Source organism: Candoia aspera, chromosome 7 (assembly GCF_035149785.1).
Source record: "Candoia aspera isolate rCanAsp1 chromosome 7, rCanAsp1.hap2, whole genome shotgun sequence".
Taxonomy (NCBI): Eukaryota; Metazoa; Chordata; class Lepidosauria; order Squamata; family Boidae; genus Candoia; species Candoia aspera.
Window position 1 is genome coordinate 33,904,806 of NC_086159.1, and position 20,540 is coordinate 33,925,345.

General features: G+C 36.5%; 2 protein-coding genes across 3 annotated transcripts in view; one reads left to right on the forward strand and one right to left on the reverse strand.

The window, feature by feature from the left end:
- Positions 1–9,436: 9,436 nt before the first annotated feature.
- Positions 9,437–16,459, reverse strand: POLR3H (RNA polymerase III subunit H). 2 transcript variants are annotated; one of them, XR_010068315.1, is made up of 7 exons: positions 15,487–16,459; positions 14,625–14,721; positions 13,657–13,743; positions 12,699–12,762; positions 11,682–11,889; positions 10,742–10,864; positions 9,437–10,589 (listed from the first exon to the last, which is right to left on the reverse strand). XR_010068315.1 is itself a non-coding variant. In XM_063308633.1 (6 exons), exons 1-6 carry the CDS (start codon positions 15,595–15,597, stop codon positions 10,811–10,813), a joined length of 621 nt encoding a protein of 206 aa, XP_063164703.1. In that variant the 5' UTR covers positions 15,598–16,459; the 3' UTR covers positions 9,437–10,810. The 2 variants fall into 2 exon arrangements, 1 of the variants encoding a protein (XP_063164703.1); XM_063308633.1 differs by having other exon boundaries at positions 9,437–10,864.
- Positions 16,460–19,494: 3,035 nt separating this feature from the next.
- Positions 19,495–20,540, forward strand: part of NUP205 (nucleoporin 205) — a 62,423-nt gene continuing 61,377 nt past the window's right edge. The window contains exon 1 of the mRNA XM_063308636.1: positions 19,495–19,699. Within this exon, the coding sequence (XP_063164706.1) occupies positions 19,672–19,699 (28 nt within the window). The 5' untranslated portion in view covers positions 19,495–19,671. The remainder of the gene's footprint in view (positions 19,700–20,540) is intronic.

A 20,540-nucleotide genomic window follows, 5' to 3' on the forward strand; every position in this document is an offset into this window, starting at 1 on the left:
CTTGGCCCTTTCAATTTCTTTTATGTTTTATTTTCAGATCTTTGCTAAGTGTTTTGTATAGCCACATTCGTTCAGCAGTAGGTGGATAATATTTTAACTGAAATGTGGGGAAAAGCCCTTGGCTAGATTTACTTTTCTTTCATTTCCTGCCTTTAATTTCTTCTGCTTATTACATTTTTCTGCACTTTCCATAATGTTACTTGCCTTCAAAGGCAATAACATGATGAATATGAATGTACAATTAATAAACAAATCTGATCTTCATTCTTTCAAGGAAATTTGGATTCAGATCCTTTGCCAGTTATGCACCTCAAAAGTCCTCGAGCCTGTTACATACCTTAAGTTTAACCTAGCCTGCACAATACACATTTGTGGAAGAACAAAATGCACTAAAATCTTTATATACTGACCTGAACACCTTCAAGGAAAGGCAGGATGTAAATGCTATATCTAGAGACGGAAATGTACAGTGCTCTGGAAGCATGCTATCCAGGTGAACAGATGTCAGTTGCAGTTGCACCACAATAAATAGTACATGCCAGAAATATGAGGACTTGAAATCCCATAATTGGGAGGGCTTTTGGCTTAATATTATATGTGGAGCCTGCTGATTATTTAATGAACAACTACTATTTCAGTTCAAACAGTCTTCATAGAATACAAAAAAACTATCTGTTCTACCAGGAAATGCAAGCAGCAGAACAAAGGGACAGGATTGAAGCCTAAGATTAACAAAAACAAGAACTTTCCTTTGAATTCATTTAAATCTTCAGAACCAGATGAACTGAATCTTTAAGTAGTGAACAAATTAGCTGATGGTTTGCTGAAATCAGCATGGATTTATCAAGAACAAGTCTTGCAATCTTACTTCATTTTTGATCAAGCAGCTTCCATAATAGATGTAGGACTTCTGTAGATATAATATACATTGGCTTCAGCAAACCATTTGACAAAGTACCTCATGACCTGCTGGTTAACAGACTAGTCAAGTGTGGGGTAAATAGCATGGATCTTCTACACTACAATATTCTTATTAATGTCAGACGAAGGGCTGGGGAGAGAAATGAGCTGAAAGTAACGGAATGAAATTTAATAAAGAAAATTCCAAAGATCTTTTAAGAAATAAAAATTATCAATAAAGATGTATATGAGCACCCATATTACACAATATAACACTGGGTGGCTAATAACAGTCAAACCCATATAGAAACCCCACCCACCCCCATTAGAAACCATCACACTTTACCCAGGCACCATAACGACCTCATACCATTTGCACATGTATTGGGCTCAACTCACACCCTAGCCCAGCATCTATATGAAGAACCAGGCTTTCAAGGGCTTCTGGAATGTCAAAAAGATAGAGACCCTCCAGATTGGAGGCAGGAGACCGTACAGATTTAAGATGGAGGATATCTGGTTTGTGAAAAAGATCTTGGAATAGTAAGTGACTGATAACTGAATGTAAGCCAGCATTGTGATGTGGCTCTAAAAAAGGCAAATGCAATCTTATGCTATATCTGTATAATTTCCAAATAACATAAAATAATCATCCTACTTTGAAAGAAAGAAAAACTTATAACACTGAATAGTTTGACTGTGCAACCAATTACCAGAGAAATTGTGAGGTCACATTTTGGCCAATGAATCTTTAGTACAACCAAAGATCAACTGTACTCCAAGCCTGCTCAAATTATTTTATGCAAACTAGGATCACTTTGTGATAGAGGTAGCATTAGAAAAAAAAAACCCTAAAAGTTCTAGAGACTACCTTGCAAGCCAACATATTTGTTGCACCTCACTGACAGATTCCTACAATATGCTGGCACGCTCAGGATATTTTTGATTTTCAAAAACCCACATCTTAATGGAGTTTCATTAATGCAGCACTATGTCCAAGCCGATGCTATTCATTTTCTGTGCACAAGGTAAGGTAGAAGCAATTTTTCTAGACATGAAAAATAACATTCTAACTATGGTCTGGACTCAGTTGCAACTAGAAAAAAAATTGTCAGAGCTTTTTAGAGCACTACTTACTTTCCATCCAGTATCTTTATCTATCAGACTGCTGATAATGGAAACACAAATGTTTGCACTCTCAAGTTTATGTTACAGAAACTGTTTAGTGTTGTCCTACCAAGCAATCTTCTCTAGACTGAGAATATTCTATCTGTCACATGCTGACCTAAAACAAAACAGTGAGGAAATGCAGTTAGAAGAAAAACAGTTAAGAACCTTGAGGAACCTTAGAAGCATTAGCACATTTTCAAGGTATAGTACAAAAAGATCCTTCATTCTTTTTGCACAGCTACCAGTAATTCACACATCATAGCAACTACAGACATTATTTTATGGCATGGCACATAAACTTTTGGGACTTGGATGGATTCAGGAAATATTTATAATACGAGACAAATAATTATTAAAACAGTTGGTTTGACATGAGGATGCTACCCTCTGAACATATGCATGTTAACATTTATACTTAACAAAATTTAGTATCTGTGGAATTTATTTTGCATTTTTCTTGTGAGATGCTGTACATATTCAGTTGAACAGGAAGGTGGGATAAAAATGGAATAAATCGTATGTGTTTTATTATCTTTAATTGCAGTCAACGTAAGGGGTCATCTACAAAACTCCAATAGGTAAAGAAGCTTATTAATAGGAAATTCCATTATACAAAAATAGAGGCATATTGGACAGGAAGAAAAAAAATCAAACTCTGTACTGACATTGCCATTATTTGCCAAATTCAAAATGGGTGAAACAGTTGCAAACTCCCTATTTTCTGTAAAATCGCAAACTGCACATTAAATCAGCCTTTCCCAACTTAGATACCTTCAGATGTGTACACTTCAGTTCCCAGAATTCCCCAACCAGCATATGGCACCTACGTTGGGGAATGCCGTTCTAGAAAATTCTCAGCAAGTTAGCCATTCAGGTAGTTCTCATTTAACAACACATTCGTTTACTGACACTTCAGATTTATGACGGTGCTGAAAAAAACAACTCACAACTAGTCCTCACACTTATGACCATTGTAGCATCCTCATGGTCACATGATTATGATTTGGGTGCTTGGCAACTGGTTTGCATTTATGACTGTTGTGTCCCGTGGTCATGTGATCGCCATTTTCTACCTTTCCGGCCAACTTCTGGCAAGCAAAATCAACGGGGAACTGTGTGATTCGCTTAATGACCACTTGGTCCACTTAATGCCTTCGGTGATTCCCTTAATGACCGCCACAAAAAAGGTCATAAAATCAGGTTGGATCCGCTTAATGACCACTTTGCTTAGCAACCAAAATTCCAGGCCCAATTGTGGTCATTAAGCAAGAACTACCTGTAGTATACCTTTATATTTGGTCTAGTAATCTGTGACTACTGCCACAGAAAATTCAAGTAATCTCAATGTATATGATATGAAATGGCATTTCATATAAAAATATAGTCACACAGAATAATAATGACTCTGACTCAGTGACCACACTGAGTCAGTTAATAAAGTAATCTCTGTTTGTGCCATGATGACATTGTCTTTATCTTGTTTGTAGTCCCAGGGCCAGAATTTTCAGCATCAAATGATATTTAACCACTTCCTAGCTAATAGTTATGCTTCCTGCATTGTACAATCCATTAACTACAATAAAACAGCTTGTATTATTCTACTTTTCTTGTTTGCATATCAAGCAATTGCAATAATTTAATTTGTAAAATATGATTCATCAATTGTTTCCCAGAAGTATTAAGTTATTTGACTTATATCTGAAGTCAAATTAACTGTTTGGTCACTTTTACCTGAAAAATTTGAAATGAATATATTTATCAGAAACATAAAAAGTATATATATATTATTTGTTAAATCTCCAACTACAGAAGGCTTTTGGTTGTTTATTATATATAAGGCTGTATCTAATGTGCCAATAAAAAACATTTCTGTACCTACCTGGAGAGCACCTAATTTTCATTAATCCCTCTCACTGTACCTCCTCTATTATCCCACAAAGCTGCTCTGGATTATTAGAGAAATGATGGGATATGGCATATAAAACATTATTTATTTGATTTATAGACTGACTTTCTGTTCTCATGAATGTTGAAAGCAGTGACCACCATTTAAAAACAAAAATACACAGTGAATTAACATAGCAGCCTAAAATGGCAGTTTTATTTGTTAAAAAAAATACAACTATGTATTTGCCTTTTTGAAGAAATATAGCTGCATATTTACATTTTAGCAATTACTTGTATCTTTTTAAGCCTCCCAATACACACAAACACACAAAATGTTAGATTTCCACGAAGAACAGTGTTGGGTATTAGATACTGAACAGATACTGGATTTTTTAAAATGCTTTTTAAATGAACTGTGATATACTTAACCACATTCTGCCTATCTTTTTTCTTTCCTTTCCTCTGTTGTTTTTCCTGTTTTAGACTGTACGTACATCTTGTTGAGGAGCAGAGACCTATCTGTGTTGACTGTATCTCTTAGTAAAGCCCATATATAGTACTGTTGCTATACAAATAATAAGCAAAACTATATTGCAGTCATTAAATGGAGGACCCTTAAAGAAGAGTGAAGCTTATGAGAAAAAAGCTGGGATTAGGGCAGCAGTTCTAAGCACACTACAGAATAAAACTCATGGATATGAATTGGAAGGACTCTGATAGCACCCTTTCAGACCTACGAATTTTATTAAATGGCATAAACTTTCTTGAACTACAACAATCTGATGAAATGAGTTGTAGCTCATGAAATCTTATGCTTTTTAATAATTTTTTTAGTCTAAAAAGATGCTACCAGACGCTTCCTGATTTTTGGCTACCATAGCCTCTCTTTCTACAGTGGTATTAATAAGGTTTACTACTGTTTAACTAGTAAGTTAAGCATTATTGCAAAGTATGTACATAAAATGATTTCTGTCCTCCATGAAACAAATAATTCAGATTTCCTAAATTCTACAAACTACCCAAGAATATATTAAGGATATTAGGCATTCCAAAACAGAAGATATTATGAGTCCACTAATGCTGTCGGAGATAAATGAATACACTTACAGTTATACCAGCACAGCAAGAGCCAGCAGGTTTAGATGATTTGTTTAGCAGAAGCATGAATGTGTAACATATAGCATTGTTAGTGGAATGAGTAAGCAATTGGTCATTTTTTTTGGAGGTGAAAGATATCAAATCTATCTTTCCTCATTGTTTCCCCAACTTGCTGCCCTTTAAATCTATAGGACTACAGTTCTCATCTCCATGTTGCTGGGAAGAGATAACATTTGTAATCTAAAAGCTGAGTTTCCCATTATCACCTCAATAAACTAGCTGATTACATTTATAACAGACTTTAATATTCAGAGAAAATAAGTTACCAAGCCACTAATCTTTTCATAAGGGACACTGGCTGACGCTTCACATTCCAAACACAAGGATTAACTAAATACACAAATTTACTTCGGTAGTTTCTCATAACCTTAAACCAAACGATGAGAGGGATGATATGAAATCATGTTTTATATAATATTTATTCTGAATTTTTGATAGCATTAGCAAAATTGAGCAGTAGGTGCAATACATACATAATAAATTCTTACTGAGTTAAACAGAATTTGCTTTTGCCTAGCTACAAACAGGAGCGTGCTGTGAAAACTTCATACAGTACTGGAAACCTTTCCAAACTTTTTTGCACAGCTGCTTAATGATACAGAACAAAAAGCATGTTAATTCCAACACGTGAGATAAATACTGCAGCTTTGATAAGGAGAATGAAAAAAAGGCACCGCAATAATCTGCCTCATCTAAACAAAACACCTTAGCTACCCATATCAGGTAAGAGGTCGCTTCTCATCTTTCCCTCCTCCAGCCTGTCTGGGCAAACTGCAACTACAACTCCCAGCAACCATTGCTTCCGGAACCTCTGAGTGAGCTGAGGCAGCCTTGCCGATTCTTCCATTTGTAGACGGATTTTTTGAGCTCCTTCTTGCTGTTCTTCTTTGCAACAGGAGGGGAGAATGGCGCTTGCCGCCCTCAGTGAGGTCGGAAACTCTGTTGCTGCATGAGCAGCGGCGTCGCTGGTATATGAGGAGATGCTTCTAGTCCGGCATTCATGGTAGCCTCCAAATTTACTCGTAATTCTGGGCCTCTCTTCGGCTGCAGCACTTTAGGTGACGTTTTACAAAAGAAACTGCGCAGGGCTGGCGATAGCTCTGTATTATACGCTTATCGTCAAGTTGCAACTCTGCTGTTTAGTCTCTTCACTATCATATTAACATCAGTTAACGCAAGGTAGGTAAGGCGAGTTTCCCATCTGCTACTGTTGGAAGAAGGTCTACAAAATGCGGATCAGGTCAGGAGATCTGGCCATCTGGCTTAACTATTAATTCTCTCTCGCACACACGCCCGCGGGAACTCTGAATCAGCCCTAACACATAGGGGAGGGAATAACTTCCTTGACGACAATGAACATAAAATTTCCTGCTCGCCACATAATTTTGGGGGGAGGGACGATCTAGGAGCTTGCGCGTTATATCGATTACGGAGCTTTGTTATATTTAAACGTGAGTGAAAGCTCGCTATTCAGCATACATATGTTACTGAATTTTTTAAACGTAAGCTTTTAAAAAAATCAAATAAGGATATTCTAATAGTTGAAGGGTAAGTTTTTGTCCGAATAGGCAGATGGAATGTCCTCAGTAGAATGCTGCTGTGAAGGTCTCCCATTTAGACTTTCAGCTGCTCCGTCTCTTTTCCCGTTCTCCTTCCCCTCTGAGTTTATTTTGGTTCCCCCCAATCATTGGATGTTTTAGAGAATCTCTCCACCCCATCCCCGGGCTATTGTTGAGCCTTTTGCTAACTCCCTTTGGTGTGAGTAGTTTTAAAAACCACGTATTTTGGAAAAACTTGAGGGGCTGAGCCAGTGGTTGATGTGTTCAAAATGCAATATGGCTGTTACAGCAGTATCCTTTTGGATCAAAGTTATTTCATGCCCTTTTTCTGGAAGACTCAGATTTTTTGAAGATGCTTATGTTCTTAAGTATATAACTCTGGTTTTGAAATAAACTAAAGATAACAAAAGTGAATGTTCTGTTTTTGTGATTCTAGAAGACATTCCAGTTACAAGCTTGGAAGAAAATGCAAGAACAGTAGTCTGAAGAACTTGCATTTCTTTTTCTTTTTTTAATAAACACTGAGTTAAATGTGAATAATTCTACCATATAAGACTTGTGTGTGTGTATACAGTTGATTCTTGTAATTTGTAGATTCTGTATTTGCAAATTTGCCTACTCGCTAAAATTTATTTGTAACTGCAGGATCAGTACTTGTAGAGCTTTTGTGGATATGCAGAGCAGCAAAAAAGTTGAGTTGCCTGACAGGCCATTCTCAGCTGAGGTTTCAGTATTTGCTACTGTTTGCAGTGACTGTACAGAACCAAACTACGCAAATAATGAATCTTCTGTGTGTGCACCTCTCCCTCAAGACACACGTAAATCTCATTTTTATAAGTAGTTTTTCTGTTTTCTCCTTTCTGCATGTAAAATTAATGAAAAAAGACTAGACTTTTAAGCTTCCAGCTTGAATCTCTGGTTGATTGAATTGAAAAATCAGATACTTACATAAAACAACCAGAACTTCCTGTTTTTCTTTTCATTCCTTAAGATTTTTTAAGTTTTGAAGAGATCACAGTGCAATCCTTCCACACTAATATTGGTTACTTAAATTGGCCACTGGTATCCAAGACCAACCTGGGTTCCAGTTAAATGCAGAAACCTTTCTCCTGCAGATCATTGTTGCAGGGGCTGCATGTGCCAGGTTTGATTGATGGTATACTGAAGGAATTGTTTAGTTGAAGACTAGTCTCTTTGCAGGCGTTTTTCAGGACAGTGGCCAAACTAGTTCAATCACATCCCACTATCTAAGCTAATTTTTCAGAGTTTAACACTCAGCCTATGTAATTGCCACTTCAGAACATAGCAATCATTAGAAGGAAAAAAGGGACAAGTTCCATGATGCAATATAGAAATAAATAATAATAAAAATTAAATAGCATTACATGTTCTAGATTTCCTCCCTCACCCCCACCCAAAAAAAACACCTTCCTGCAGGGGACAATCTTCCCAGAATGTGAGGGTCAGATAGGGATTACTTTGTGGTGGATTCCATTCCACGCCAGTTGCAGCTCTTCCTGAAGTGAGAGGCCTAAATGTAGTATTCATGACCTTATCACTTCAAGATTACTGCAATGCATTTTACCTGGACTGCCTTGAAAAAAAAAATTGGAAAATGCATTTGGTCTAAAATATACCTGCCTGCCTCTTGGCAGATGAGAGCTGCTTTAGCAAAATAGTTCTAGTCTTGCAGATGCTGCATTGCTTACCGGTTGCTTTCCAAGCATTATTAAAAGTACTGATTTTAACCTATAAAGCTCTAGAGGGCTCAGCTTCTATATGTTTTAGGGACTGAATTGATTTTGCTGACCTTGTGTTTTGGCTGCCTTTCCTCTGAGAAGTGAGAGGGGTGGGATCCAAGATTTTTCTTTGTGACTGGCCGTGCTCTAACATTCCCCCAAGAGTTCAGGCTGCCCCAGCCTTAAGTTCTTTTAGAAGGATGCTTAAAATACTGCTTTTCTGCTGGACATTTGGAACCTAATGTCACTGATTGTCCTTTTTTTATATTGTGGAGCAAAATTGTGATTTTATGGGGAAAAAAATTGATTCAATATGAACCTCATGTAAAGTTTTCTTTATGGATGAATTTGAATTTAACATTATACTTTTTTATTGCTTACATTTTACTGTAATTTGTTAGATTGTTGTGAGCTGCCCAGTCGTTGAGAGTTGGGCAGCATACAAGTTTAATACATCATCATCATCATCACCTTGTTTTCTGTGTGTCTTGCACATCTGTATTTTTTGACTTACAAAATTATTTTATTAGTGTGTTTTGTAAGCCACTCTACCAAAAAGTAACATTAAAATTGAACATGGCAAGCTTCTAATCAGTAGAGCCCATCTTCAAAACATATTTAATGCTTCTCTTTTGTTAAGTGGGTATGTAGAAATAGCTTGTAGAAATATATGTATCCCAGAATTACACTGTGTTCAGTAATTTCTTCCAGGTTTGGCTCAAGGACTATTTAGTAGTGAGCATCTGCTAATGAAAGAAAAAAATCTGCCAATGGAAGAGCAGACTTGGGGTATATCTGGAAGTAACTGAACAGAAGCCAGTCCTAAGAGAACTGAAGGATCAGACAGCAATAGATCCAGCATAAAATAGCAAGCACGACATAGTTCTCAAAAAAATAATAGGAATTACTTTAGCTTTGAGAAATCAGTCATTTTATATTTTGTGTAACAAATATCAAAATTTTTAATGTGTAATATGTAAATTTCTAAATACATTTAAATATCAAAGGAAAACAAAAGAAAAATAAATATGGGAAATTTAATAGAGATTGCTTTTAGTCCAAAATTCTTTCTTTTAAAAGCAGAAAAAAAAACTGGTAGTATAGTCACCTGCTATATATTAAACTTGCTAATTTTACACCAACTTACCCTTCCAATTTTTATTATACATTATTAGAAAGCAAAACATTGCATCTCAGCAGTAATCATAGCAGAAAGCTAACACCAAGGGTAGAAATGTCCTGCATAAATGTAGAATTGCAGCATCATGAAAACTTTCAGAGATGGCCAAACCCAATTTGGGACACGTCAGAAAATACTATCAGCAAGAACAAGGTGTCTTAAAACATATTATGCATGAGAGGTATATTCCACTGCAGGATGCTATAGCAGCCCTAGCATTGCTTTGGTTATTAGAACCTTTTGATCTATAGGGATGTTTTTGATCATGTATGAGAACTGTTTCAATGTTATTCTTAATTTATATCATAATGCAATAAGAAATGGTCTAGGCCTGTTGTCATACTTAGTATGTGACAGACATACTTCTTCCTCAAATGGGAGCATCTGCCATATAAAAGTTCTCTCGTTAAATAAGAGCTACAGCAACAGGTGTGTGTGTAACATTTTGTCTTCTCAATGGAACATCCCCAGAGGCCATCTGTTTTTCTGCAATATTTATATTAAAAAGCAGTAATTGTTGTATGTTTTCTACGACAGGAAGAATGATAAGTTTTCTTCATTATCTGAACAAAGCAGACTTTCTAACTAATTCTGTGGAGTCCTTGGTGCTCACTGAGCTTGGTTGTTTGTAGACATTCCATTACCCAACTAGGTAACATCCTTCCAAATGACAATTTGGACATCCTTCCAAATGACAATTCACTGATGCGACCAAGTAGAGGCAACTTTCACTGCCCTAGCTCTACCACATTCTTACTATAATCTGCTTGCATTAAAAAAAACAAGTAGCCCCTCCATCCTTTGAAGAAAATTAAAATGCTGGTTTTTCCAGTATCAGTCCTTTTCGTCATTTGATCTCATTATGAACTGTAGCAGCATGAGATCATTTCTAGGCAGCTGCAATCCATCAAAATATTTGCATTTTTTTTTTAATTCAGAGGATCTTCATTTTTTTTTTCAGGCTAACAGACTCTTCTTAGGCACTTATATCCTGTTCTGGTGGATAAAAGCATCAGGATTATCAGAATTGTTATATTCTAGAGTCATTCTGTTTCGATGACATTCCACTAGAGGCACCCATTTATTTGCTACATCTCGATCAGATTGAATTGATCTAATGTAAAGTAGAAATGGGGAAAAACAGCTACCATTCAGCAACTGTTGATCAAAGCATCTCCTGGCTTTTTCAGTCCATCTTGCCAAATCTTTTCCTTCAGTTAACTGTTGGTCCACCAGGATAGGAGACCCAGGCCGGGTTCACTGATAGATCCCTTAATGAAAATTGTAAGAATCAACATTTGAATTAATATGCTTTTTCTATATATATTTTAAGGTTGACACTCTCCAGGCCTATCCCTTTGCAACTGTTGAACGAGTAACATGAATATCTACTAATACTTAGGTCCTAGACCATACAGACTCCATACAGTTAAAATTTGTGGTGACCTTTATATGTGAATGCAAACTGTTTGACGCATTTGACAAAAATTGTAATTGTTCAGCTCAAGATGCATTACATATCTAAACTGTACCTTCACATTCTAGTCTCTTGCCCTCTATTCTAAGAAGCAAGTATAAAATACAAGGGTGCAAAATGTTTTGGTTTTAGCCATTTTGAACACAAAACATCTTGCCCTCAAGTGCAGAATTGCAATTTTGGTTGTAGAATATGAACAGCAGATTCACACTGGAAAGATTGTTCTGGAAGTTTCATGCTCCAAATGAAACATTTTGCACATCCTTCTTGCAAAAGCAACTATATTTTTTAAATTGGACATTCTTCCCTTCCCCAGATGACTAATTAAGCAGAATTGGAGCTATTGTAGTTAGTACTTGGATGGGAGATCACCAAGAAATCTCAAAGTTGTAGGCAACACTAAGATACGTGTGTGTGTGTGTGTCTGTGCGTGCATTCATATTCCACAGGAAGGCAATGTGTACTGCTGCCAGGAAAACTTCATGGATGGATCTCTGTAGTCACCAGGCATTAAATGTGACTTGAGGGAGTCTTTCCCTTTTACTTCCCTATATACTTTTGGGTATTGGTAAAGCTCTTCATTTTAAAAGGCTCCAAGGAAGAGTACATACCACAATAGTATAGGGTGCCTCTTTCTTTTGTGCTTCCTCAGTGCCACTAGAGGTGGAAGGCTCTGCAGAGCTTGGGCCTGTTGGGGATGTGTCAATGAAAGTTTCATCCACCACACGGAAACGTATTTCTTCTCCCATATCCATGTACAGGTCATGAGCTCCTTCTTCAGTCTCATATTCCCAAACCCATACCTGTTCCGTTTCATCACTGGGCACATGAAAGGTTAAGGCAACAATGTGACAAAAAGGCAAAGAACTGTTCTCTAACATCCTGTAGGGCAGGGCATGGAATAACAGTCTTAAAGTTACAGAATGACAGTTTCTGGTTGAATGATAGGAAGTTTTAGTGGGACCAATGACCATGGGAGGTGGTGGACTTACATTCACTGGATGTATTCAAACAAAGTTGGGCAATCATGTTTTTATGTGGATTCCAGATTTAATAGGAGATTAGTATCAATGGCCTAAATGGTGTAATTGTAAGTTCTATGATACTAAGATACTAAGACATATAATACGAAAAATAACATACATATATACATACATACATATATCTCTGTCTCCCTAAATTCACTTCTTCTGCATTTTCTTGCCAGGATAATTCTTGCTGGTTTTACATACAAATGGTTCCTTTATATTGTAGAAGAAGAAAATTTAACTCAATGGAGAAGCTAGTCATAGGACTTAGAAATGAAATTGTGTGATAAAATAAAGCATCAAAGAATATTAATATCAAATTAAATGATTTGCTTCAATTTCACAATTCCTACTGTGCCTCAACTCTCACCTGAATATTCACCATGTATTTTTTTCCCCACCATAGTTTGAATTAGACTAATCTTTGTCCATATAGTCTACATATTTTCCTAAGCTGCAAAATATTATGCAGATTCCCTGTTTTTAAGACTAAGGCTTGAAGTAAAACATCTTCTAACATACTAAACAGGCTTTTAAAAACATTAAACAGATGTAGATTTGGCATTATTGTGCTGTATGACAGAGCTGCCCAGAGGATACAACTTGGCAGGCTGTTGTAGGGATTCTGGAGGAATGAGGATGTCATCAAAGAACCCAAGAGAAACTGTGGAAAGATCAAATTCATGTAGTAGCCACTTGAATACAATGTAAGAGCATAACTTAAGCCTTCGATTGCCCAGTAATATATATGAGAAAAAAATGACAATACTCCTCTAAAAATAGTATTAGAGCTCCAAACTAATCAGCACTGGACAAATTTAAGAGCAATACTTAAATATCCAGTTAAAACTGCTCAGTTCTAATTTTTAAACTGCAATTACAAAGTAAAAACTAAATATCAATAAACGTACCACTAATTGTATATTGTACAAGTAAATCTTCTCAACACCATGTACTTAAGATTACACTGATGTCTGTAGACTGTACAGGTGCTTGCCACTTCTCAAAGGACAAGATTCAAGGGACAGATCCTTATAATACATTTACACAAAACCCAATAAAGATACTATCAAATAATAAAACAAATATGTGGATAACTGCTCTCTGATCCCACAAATGGCTGTCAATCTTCTACTATCCCTCACATTTCTATAAAATGGACATCATTAGACTGATTTTAATTGGCAGCTAGTAATAAAAATGCTGAGACAACCTAGAAGAAATTCTTCAATTAGACAGAAATCAACTAGAAAATTCTTTTTCCAGAAACATGTATACTCAAATTCACCTAGCACAATAACTAAGTTCCATACTTACGATGAATCAATGATTTCAGGCTCAGTGTGGTTCTTAGCAAAGATTTTAACACAGTTCTTCTAGATTTGTTTTGAAACAAGAAATTTATGTTCATCAAACCTTGGTTATCTTAATGCTGTAGTACACACCACAGCTTAATTCTTTCCACAATTTTTTATTACTTTCTGGTAGACAAAGGCACACCTTTAAAAAAACAAGCTTTGTATATCATCTTATTAAATAATTTTTAAAAAAAACTTACCACGAACACCTTCAAGACTGCAGCCCTTTATTTCCCCAACGAGAATTTCATCCAAAAATGGATGAAATACAACATATCTAAAATGCACTAAAAAAAGCAGCAAGCATCATAAATCTAAACACCCCAAGTTTCTCACCTTGTTTATTTTTATTATATAACTAATTTAAACAGATTTTAATAAGTTAAATGTAACAGTTTTGAAAGTGCTAAAGTATTAAATTGTCATGAAACTATCTTTAAATTTGTTCTAATCCAAGTTGATATATAAGAATAAAAGTGTGATGATTCTTCCAATGAAATAGTTTGCATTTTCTTCTAATTTTATGTTATACTATTCTGCAAACTTTTCCATGTCATATACTGTATTTTGTAATTTCTATGTATCTTTTCTCTTTTCCTTTTAAAAGAAATAAATTAAAAACAGATCTAATAAATGAATCAATACCTTTCTTACTGTACTATGAGTAAAGTAACTGGCACTGCAAGGTAGAATAGACATAGACATATCTGACGTTGTAGATGTTTCCCTTGTAAATTGAGAACTACCTGCTAAATGCTTTTTTTAAAGGAACTGCATCTTTACATTAAATTAGAATAGTAAAATTAGCTTCATTGGCAAGCTGAACAACATCTATGTGCCAATTTATTCATAATTTCTCAAACATCAATATCTGCCTTATAAAGAAATAATTGCTTAATATTACTGTATAATATACTTAATCAAATGCTAATTCACTATACCAAATTAATGAAAATTTGAATAGTACTAGGATATAGCATAGTATGACAAATCCCTAATTCTCTAACCTGGAACAACAAAACATAAATACTTCCTTTACTTTATATTAAGGGAAAATGGTACCAGGAATGAAATGGAATTAAATATTTTTAATTAAACACTGAGTCCTGTGGCTCTCCGCTTATCCACAAATCTAAAGAGGTCAAATTTAGAAAAATAGTTGTCAAACCTTTTGTGTGTGAGGCACCATCTCCTGGGAATATGTAGGAATCCTCCAGCTTTGTAATGTCATATAGACAGATACAGAGGCCAACATTATAAACAACCTGAATATAGTAGAATGAGGAAGAAACGGGGGAAGTCCAGAGACCAATAAATCACAATGATTAGAAAGAGAAGTGATAACCTTGCTTGAATTAGCATGTCAGAATATGTTCAAATCCATGCAAATAAATCTAACTAATGAAGTGATCATTTATTTATATGATTTATATCACCGCCCATCTCAGCCAGGTGACTCTGGGCAGTGTACAAGAAGTAAAAACACAAAAACTATGACACGCAATCCCTGGTGCCAAGGATGAATGGATAGCCTGAGCTAAATATGGGCAAAAAGGGATAAGAAACATGAGCAGCCAGCCCAATTTCCCTCATCCCCTTTTGTAGTGATCATTTACATTGTATTGTTATGTCTTAACATTAAAAGAAATGTATCAAATAAACTGATGAAATTTGGTGGCCATTTTTCAGTATTTTTCTAATCGAGGAACATACTTCTTAGTATCCTCCAGTGTTCAACCAGTTACTGTTATCTCTAATCACTGTTGCCTGGAGCTTATGGGAACTGTAACTTAAAATAAGAATACTGCAAGCTTGCTCATCTGTATTCTAGTAATTAACAGCTGAGTTTACTAGCTTCTTCAAGATTCACAATTCTATTATGGCATAAGTTACAATATACTATAGTCCATTTCATCAAATACATTAAATATTACCCTGAGATAGAAATAGGCAATAATGGTTTGATGAGACATTTAGAATAAATTCTCATTCCAGCGAGTCTGGCAAAAATTTGAACTTTTAATAATTACCTTATTGGCTAACTTCTTATTTAACTCTTCAGTTATTGCATCATTAAGCTTCCTTTCAAATTGCCATGGAGGAATCCGTACTGTATCTGTCATCTCTACTAACACAAACATGGTGGCCAGTAAAAGCACTATACCTAGATTAAAAAAAAGAAAAAGCCCTAAGGACTTGAGGAAAATAGTGAGGCAGTTTATCCCTCAACTGCAGCCTTAATAGCTTGGAGTTTGGTGGCACATTTATGCCTTGTTGCCACAGTAGAGTTAAGTATTTATATTTTTCCTCCAATGGTCACAATTGCATTTTCTTAAATCAATACTAGACCAATGTAGTTAAAGAAAATGATGCATTTCCAGAAATCTGGTTATGGTTTCATCATGAGAACTGCCACCACTGGATTTCTGCATACTTTAACATCTCCATCACAGCAGAGCACTTCTCACCTGGAATAAATTATCACAATAATGAGGAACATTTATATTAGTACCTCTGCTAAAACATATATAGAACCCAACCCCCCTCTAGAAATAAGTACTGAGATATTAAAATTGGAGACAAATTATTTTTAATAGTGGACATAGCTTCCAATACACATTACAATTCTTCGTGAAAATCCAGAAGAAAGTATAAAACAGAACACTATAGCTGTGAAAAATAGTCTAGATTTATTTACAAAGTGAATATAATCTACATTTCTAAGATTAAAAAATGCTTCAAATTTATCTGGGAAATACCTATTTGCAGAACTACAAAATATACAGGTTGGGATAATCTTAATTATACTGTCAACCTATTTACACAATTTTTAAAAATCAAAAAGCGTTTATAACAAACAGTGATGTAATCAGTAAAACTAATTAACATGCATTCAATTAAAACCTATTTATATAGGAAGCAGTACAAAAATCAATAAAAAGGCTAGTTAAACAAACTGGAAAACATAGCATTTTCTTTAAAGCACTGGGGCACATTATAAGTTTTTAAAAAGTGTTTTCTAAAGATTAGTAGGCTGTCAAACGGCAGAACCAAAACCAGTAATTTCATTCTGGTTTTATGCAAAATGAGAAACAATGACTTCACAGTTGCAGTCTCCTTTTTATTAAAATAAAAGAAAGACATTTATTTCTGAAATGTATAGGCTGCCTCAATCTATTACAATTCTGCTTCTTACATCTGAGGATAAGCATTGCATCCAATCAATGGAAGCCATTTCCTGAACTGTCGTTCTCAACACTCCTTGAAATACCTAATCTGAACTCTCCAGAAGAGAGAATGGCATTGGGATGTGAACTGAGCTGGAAGCTGACAATTCCCTTGAATGAACATCCTTTCAGTTAGCACTATAGGATGCAATCTAGTGTCATTATATTCTTCTATTAATGTATTATATGAAGCCATATTATGTAATATTGTATATCCTACAATGCCTATAAGGTGGGATGCATTTTCCTTCCAAAGGGCCAAATTCAAATGTTCTTGTATTATTCTAGATCAGTGTTCCTCAATCTCAGCAACTTTTAGATTGGGTGGACTTCAACTTCCAAAATTCCTCAACTTGCAGTTCTGGGAGTTGAAGTCCGCTTACATTAAAGTTGCTGAGATTGAGAAACATTGCTAGATCGTTGCAATGTCCTGGCTTCAAGAATCAGCACGGTTACAGCGCTGGACTAGCAAATTTCAGTTCAAGTCCCTGCTCGTACGTAACACGTAATATCTTGGATGAGGTTGCCTATAGGCCATCTTTCAGATTAATTTACCCGACAGGTTCCCCAGAAGAACGAGGAGATGAGGCAGGTAGAGCTGAGGTCTGCAGCTCCGGCTCCCCAGCCCCTCGTGCTCTCTCACACACCGCGTCGTATCCGACCCCTGGGGCAGCAATTTCCTCTCGGTCGCTCGTTCTCTTCGAGCACGAGTAAAACTGGATAGCTCCGGCGACGACCTTAACGTGAGAGACGAGTAATCTCCGAACTACGGACACTCCGTTGCCCGCCAGATGTTCTTTCAAGGCGGGGCTACCAGCATGCCCCGGAAGCTCTTCCCAAGGCGAATGCGCACGACGCACCAACAAGTTGGTGCAACGGAAGGGGAAGATAGGAAGCAAAGCGACGCAGCCCCAGAGGCTGCCCCCAACAGGGCTAGTAGTTTGGGGAACTAGTTTTGGGGACTAGGATCTTTCCTTGTCAATAGGTTCAAACGATTATAAGCCTTGCATTCGTGAGGCGATAATTAGATTTTCTGTATCTAAAAGGATAGATATCACCGTGTTTTTGTCTGAAATACGTTAAAATTTAAGTTCAATTTACTCTGAACCCATATATTCTGGTATATTAAACAGAAAGAGGGAAACTGGTGTATACAATCCCTGCCTTTTCCAAACATTGCAAAAAAAAAAAGACTAATCTCACGGAACAGTGACAAGATGTTTCAAATAATAACGTTGACAAGCACCTATCAGTGCAATTCTATGCATACATGCTTTGAATGGATTCAGTGGTGGCTTTAAGAGTGGGTAAATCAGGCCCCATACATGACCCTCCCCTCTTTGACATAATTTCATTAAATAAAAAAAGGGTGAACAGTTTGCTAGCCTACTCATTTTGGCTAGGCAGTTAACTGCACAAATGTTTTTGTTTGCTTTGATATGACCTTTTTAGTAGATTAACTCTTTATATGAATGCTTAGATGGCATCACATCATTATCAGTCTAGGGCCACAAAGAGGAATGTAAGGGCATCAGAGGCAAACAACCAATGAGGTGCTTTAAGTAAATGTATTCATATCATTGCTACACAAACGAGAGAAGTCACCATGGAATATATGACACTGTAGAGATCAAGATTTTCTAGAAGCAAGAAAAGCTGCTGAAAGCATTACCAAGATGTTTCAAGACTTGTTTGGATGAAAGCAACATGTGAGAAAAAGGCACAAATTTTCTATTAATGAGACAGCATATGCAGGAGACAAATTTTGATTCTTTAATATTACAGTGGATGAACCTATAGCTCAATGAAATGAAAGTTTTAGTGGGATTTGGGGACAAGTGTAGATTGATATGGCCATCTCTGGATAGATTAGGGGCACTACTTTATGAAAGGCAGTCCTTTATTAGAAGGGTTGTCAAGCAAATCTGTTTAAGGATAAAGATTCAGAAAGAGAAGAGCTTATAAGCTGCACGTTAGCAGAAGCACATGAGCAGCAGGCTGAGCAGACTGATATACATGTCACACATTTCCTCCTCTGCAAATTTTGTGTTGTATTAAGTTTAATGGTTCTTTTTAAATCTTTGCTAATTTAAATCTTTTAAAGTTACTTTGTGCTAATTTAATAGAAATTCATGCTGTAATTTTGGGGTGATATTTTCTCCTCCATTTCGGGTATGTTTGTATGTACTGTCTATCTCCTCCAGCACACTCATCTTTCCTGTTCAATTCCATTGAACATGTTCTCCTATATTAATTGTAATTCTTGTATGAGTTTGTACAAATTCATTTGAGACCTTCAAGTATCTTCTCCAAGATACAGACTTGGATCTAATCCAAGATTGGAAAGACACAGGTTGAAACTGAATATGAAATTAATTGGTGACTTTGGGCTGGCCACCATCTAATTTACTTCACAGAGGTATTGTGACCATAGAATGTGTGGGGGAGAACCTTACATGCTACCTTGACTTTCTAAAGGAAAGATAAGTTATAATTTGCTAATAAATAGATCTGTTGTCCACTTCTGATATACCAAAGATATTTTTGTATAATCGGCTCCCTTACCTTTACGTTTGAACAAAATTGTATATTCACAGAGAAATCCGTATGATCACTGCACCGAACAAATGAGAACATTACCCCATTGTTTTGCAATCAGTTTCCCGCGCTTCTATCATGTTGGGCTGAACTACAAGTCCCAGCATTCATTACTTCTAGGTCCTGAGTTTCTCAATTGTTAGGCAACAAAGCTATCCCTGTAATGCCAAAGAAAATTGTCGTCGATTTTGATTTTAAAATTTTCATTTAATGATAATCTATTAACCGTGCTATGGAAGCAAGCAGGAGGTGGAATTATTCCTGATGTTAAGCAGCCTAGCGTTGTGTCGGAAGATTAATAGTGCTACCCGGCATCAGGAAGTTTGCCTGCTTCGAGTTCCGGGCCTTTGGGCAGCAAGAGCACTTGGTTCGCGTGAGTGAACGTGCAAGATGTCGACGCCGTTGGCGGTAATTTCAGGTAGGGGAGGCTCCGGTGCGAGCTGGAGGGCGATAGAAGCGGTGGTTCTGTTTCGTACCTCTTTCTCCTTAGAGGAGAGGCGAGGGAGTGCCGGCCGGTTTGTCCCTTGTTTACTGCGGAATAGAAAGCCATGAGTCGTTTTAAGGCTACCGTCTTTGATATGAATGAATTTTTCTCCCTCTTTTTACTTCGTGCAATTCTTTACGCAACAGCTCAGAAGAGGGTAGGAACATTTACTCTCAGGAAGAGTTACCGGATTGCTGCTTTACTTGTACTGCGTCTAAAACAACACCGAAGAAAATAATCCGTTGAGTCCAGTAGAAGCTTCTCTGATTGTCATTTACAAATCCTCGATTTCTAAAAGCGGAATTAGTTTATCGGCTTATGCGGCCGCCCGTCTGGCAAATGCGACTCTGGGCGGCTAACAATACATTAAAGACAACACAAAAACAGTAAAAGTAAAACCTGTAATGGCCGCCGAGAAGAAATTTAGAGGTTGGGTTTTTTTTTTAATGGATTCTTCTGTGATGGGAATTCGAATTCTTAAACATTCTTTGAAGGACCACGGGAAATCTTAACTATTGTCCTTGGTTATTGCGATTGTCAGTGGAACAGTGGGGCTTCTATACCCTTATCGGCCATTCACTAGTGCCAGATGTTGATGGTCCTTTGGCAGGACGTCCAGAGTGGTGTATGTTTTTCTTGCCACAGTGGCTTCTTCCAGCTGTGTACATCCTGTCCTGGACATCAGAGATCTATGGGAAGGCACCTTTGTATGAGTGGAGTCAACTTTTTCATCCTTTTCGTGTGCAATTTTGGGGTTGTAGAAGTGAGTGAGGGC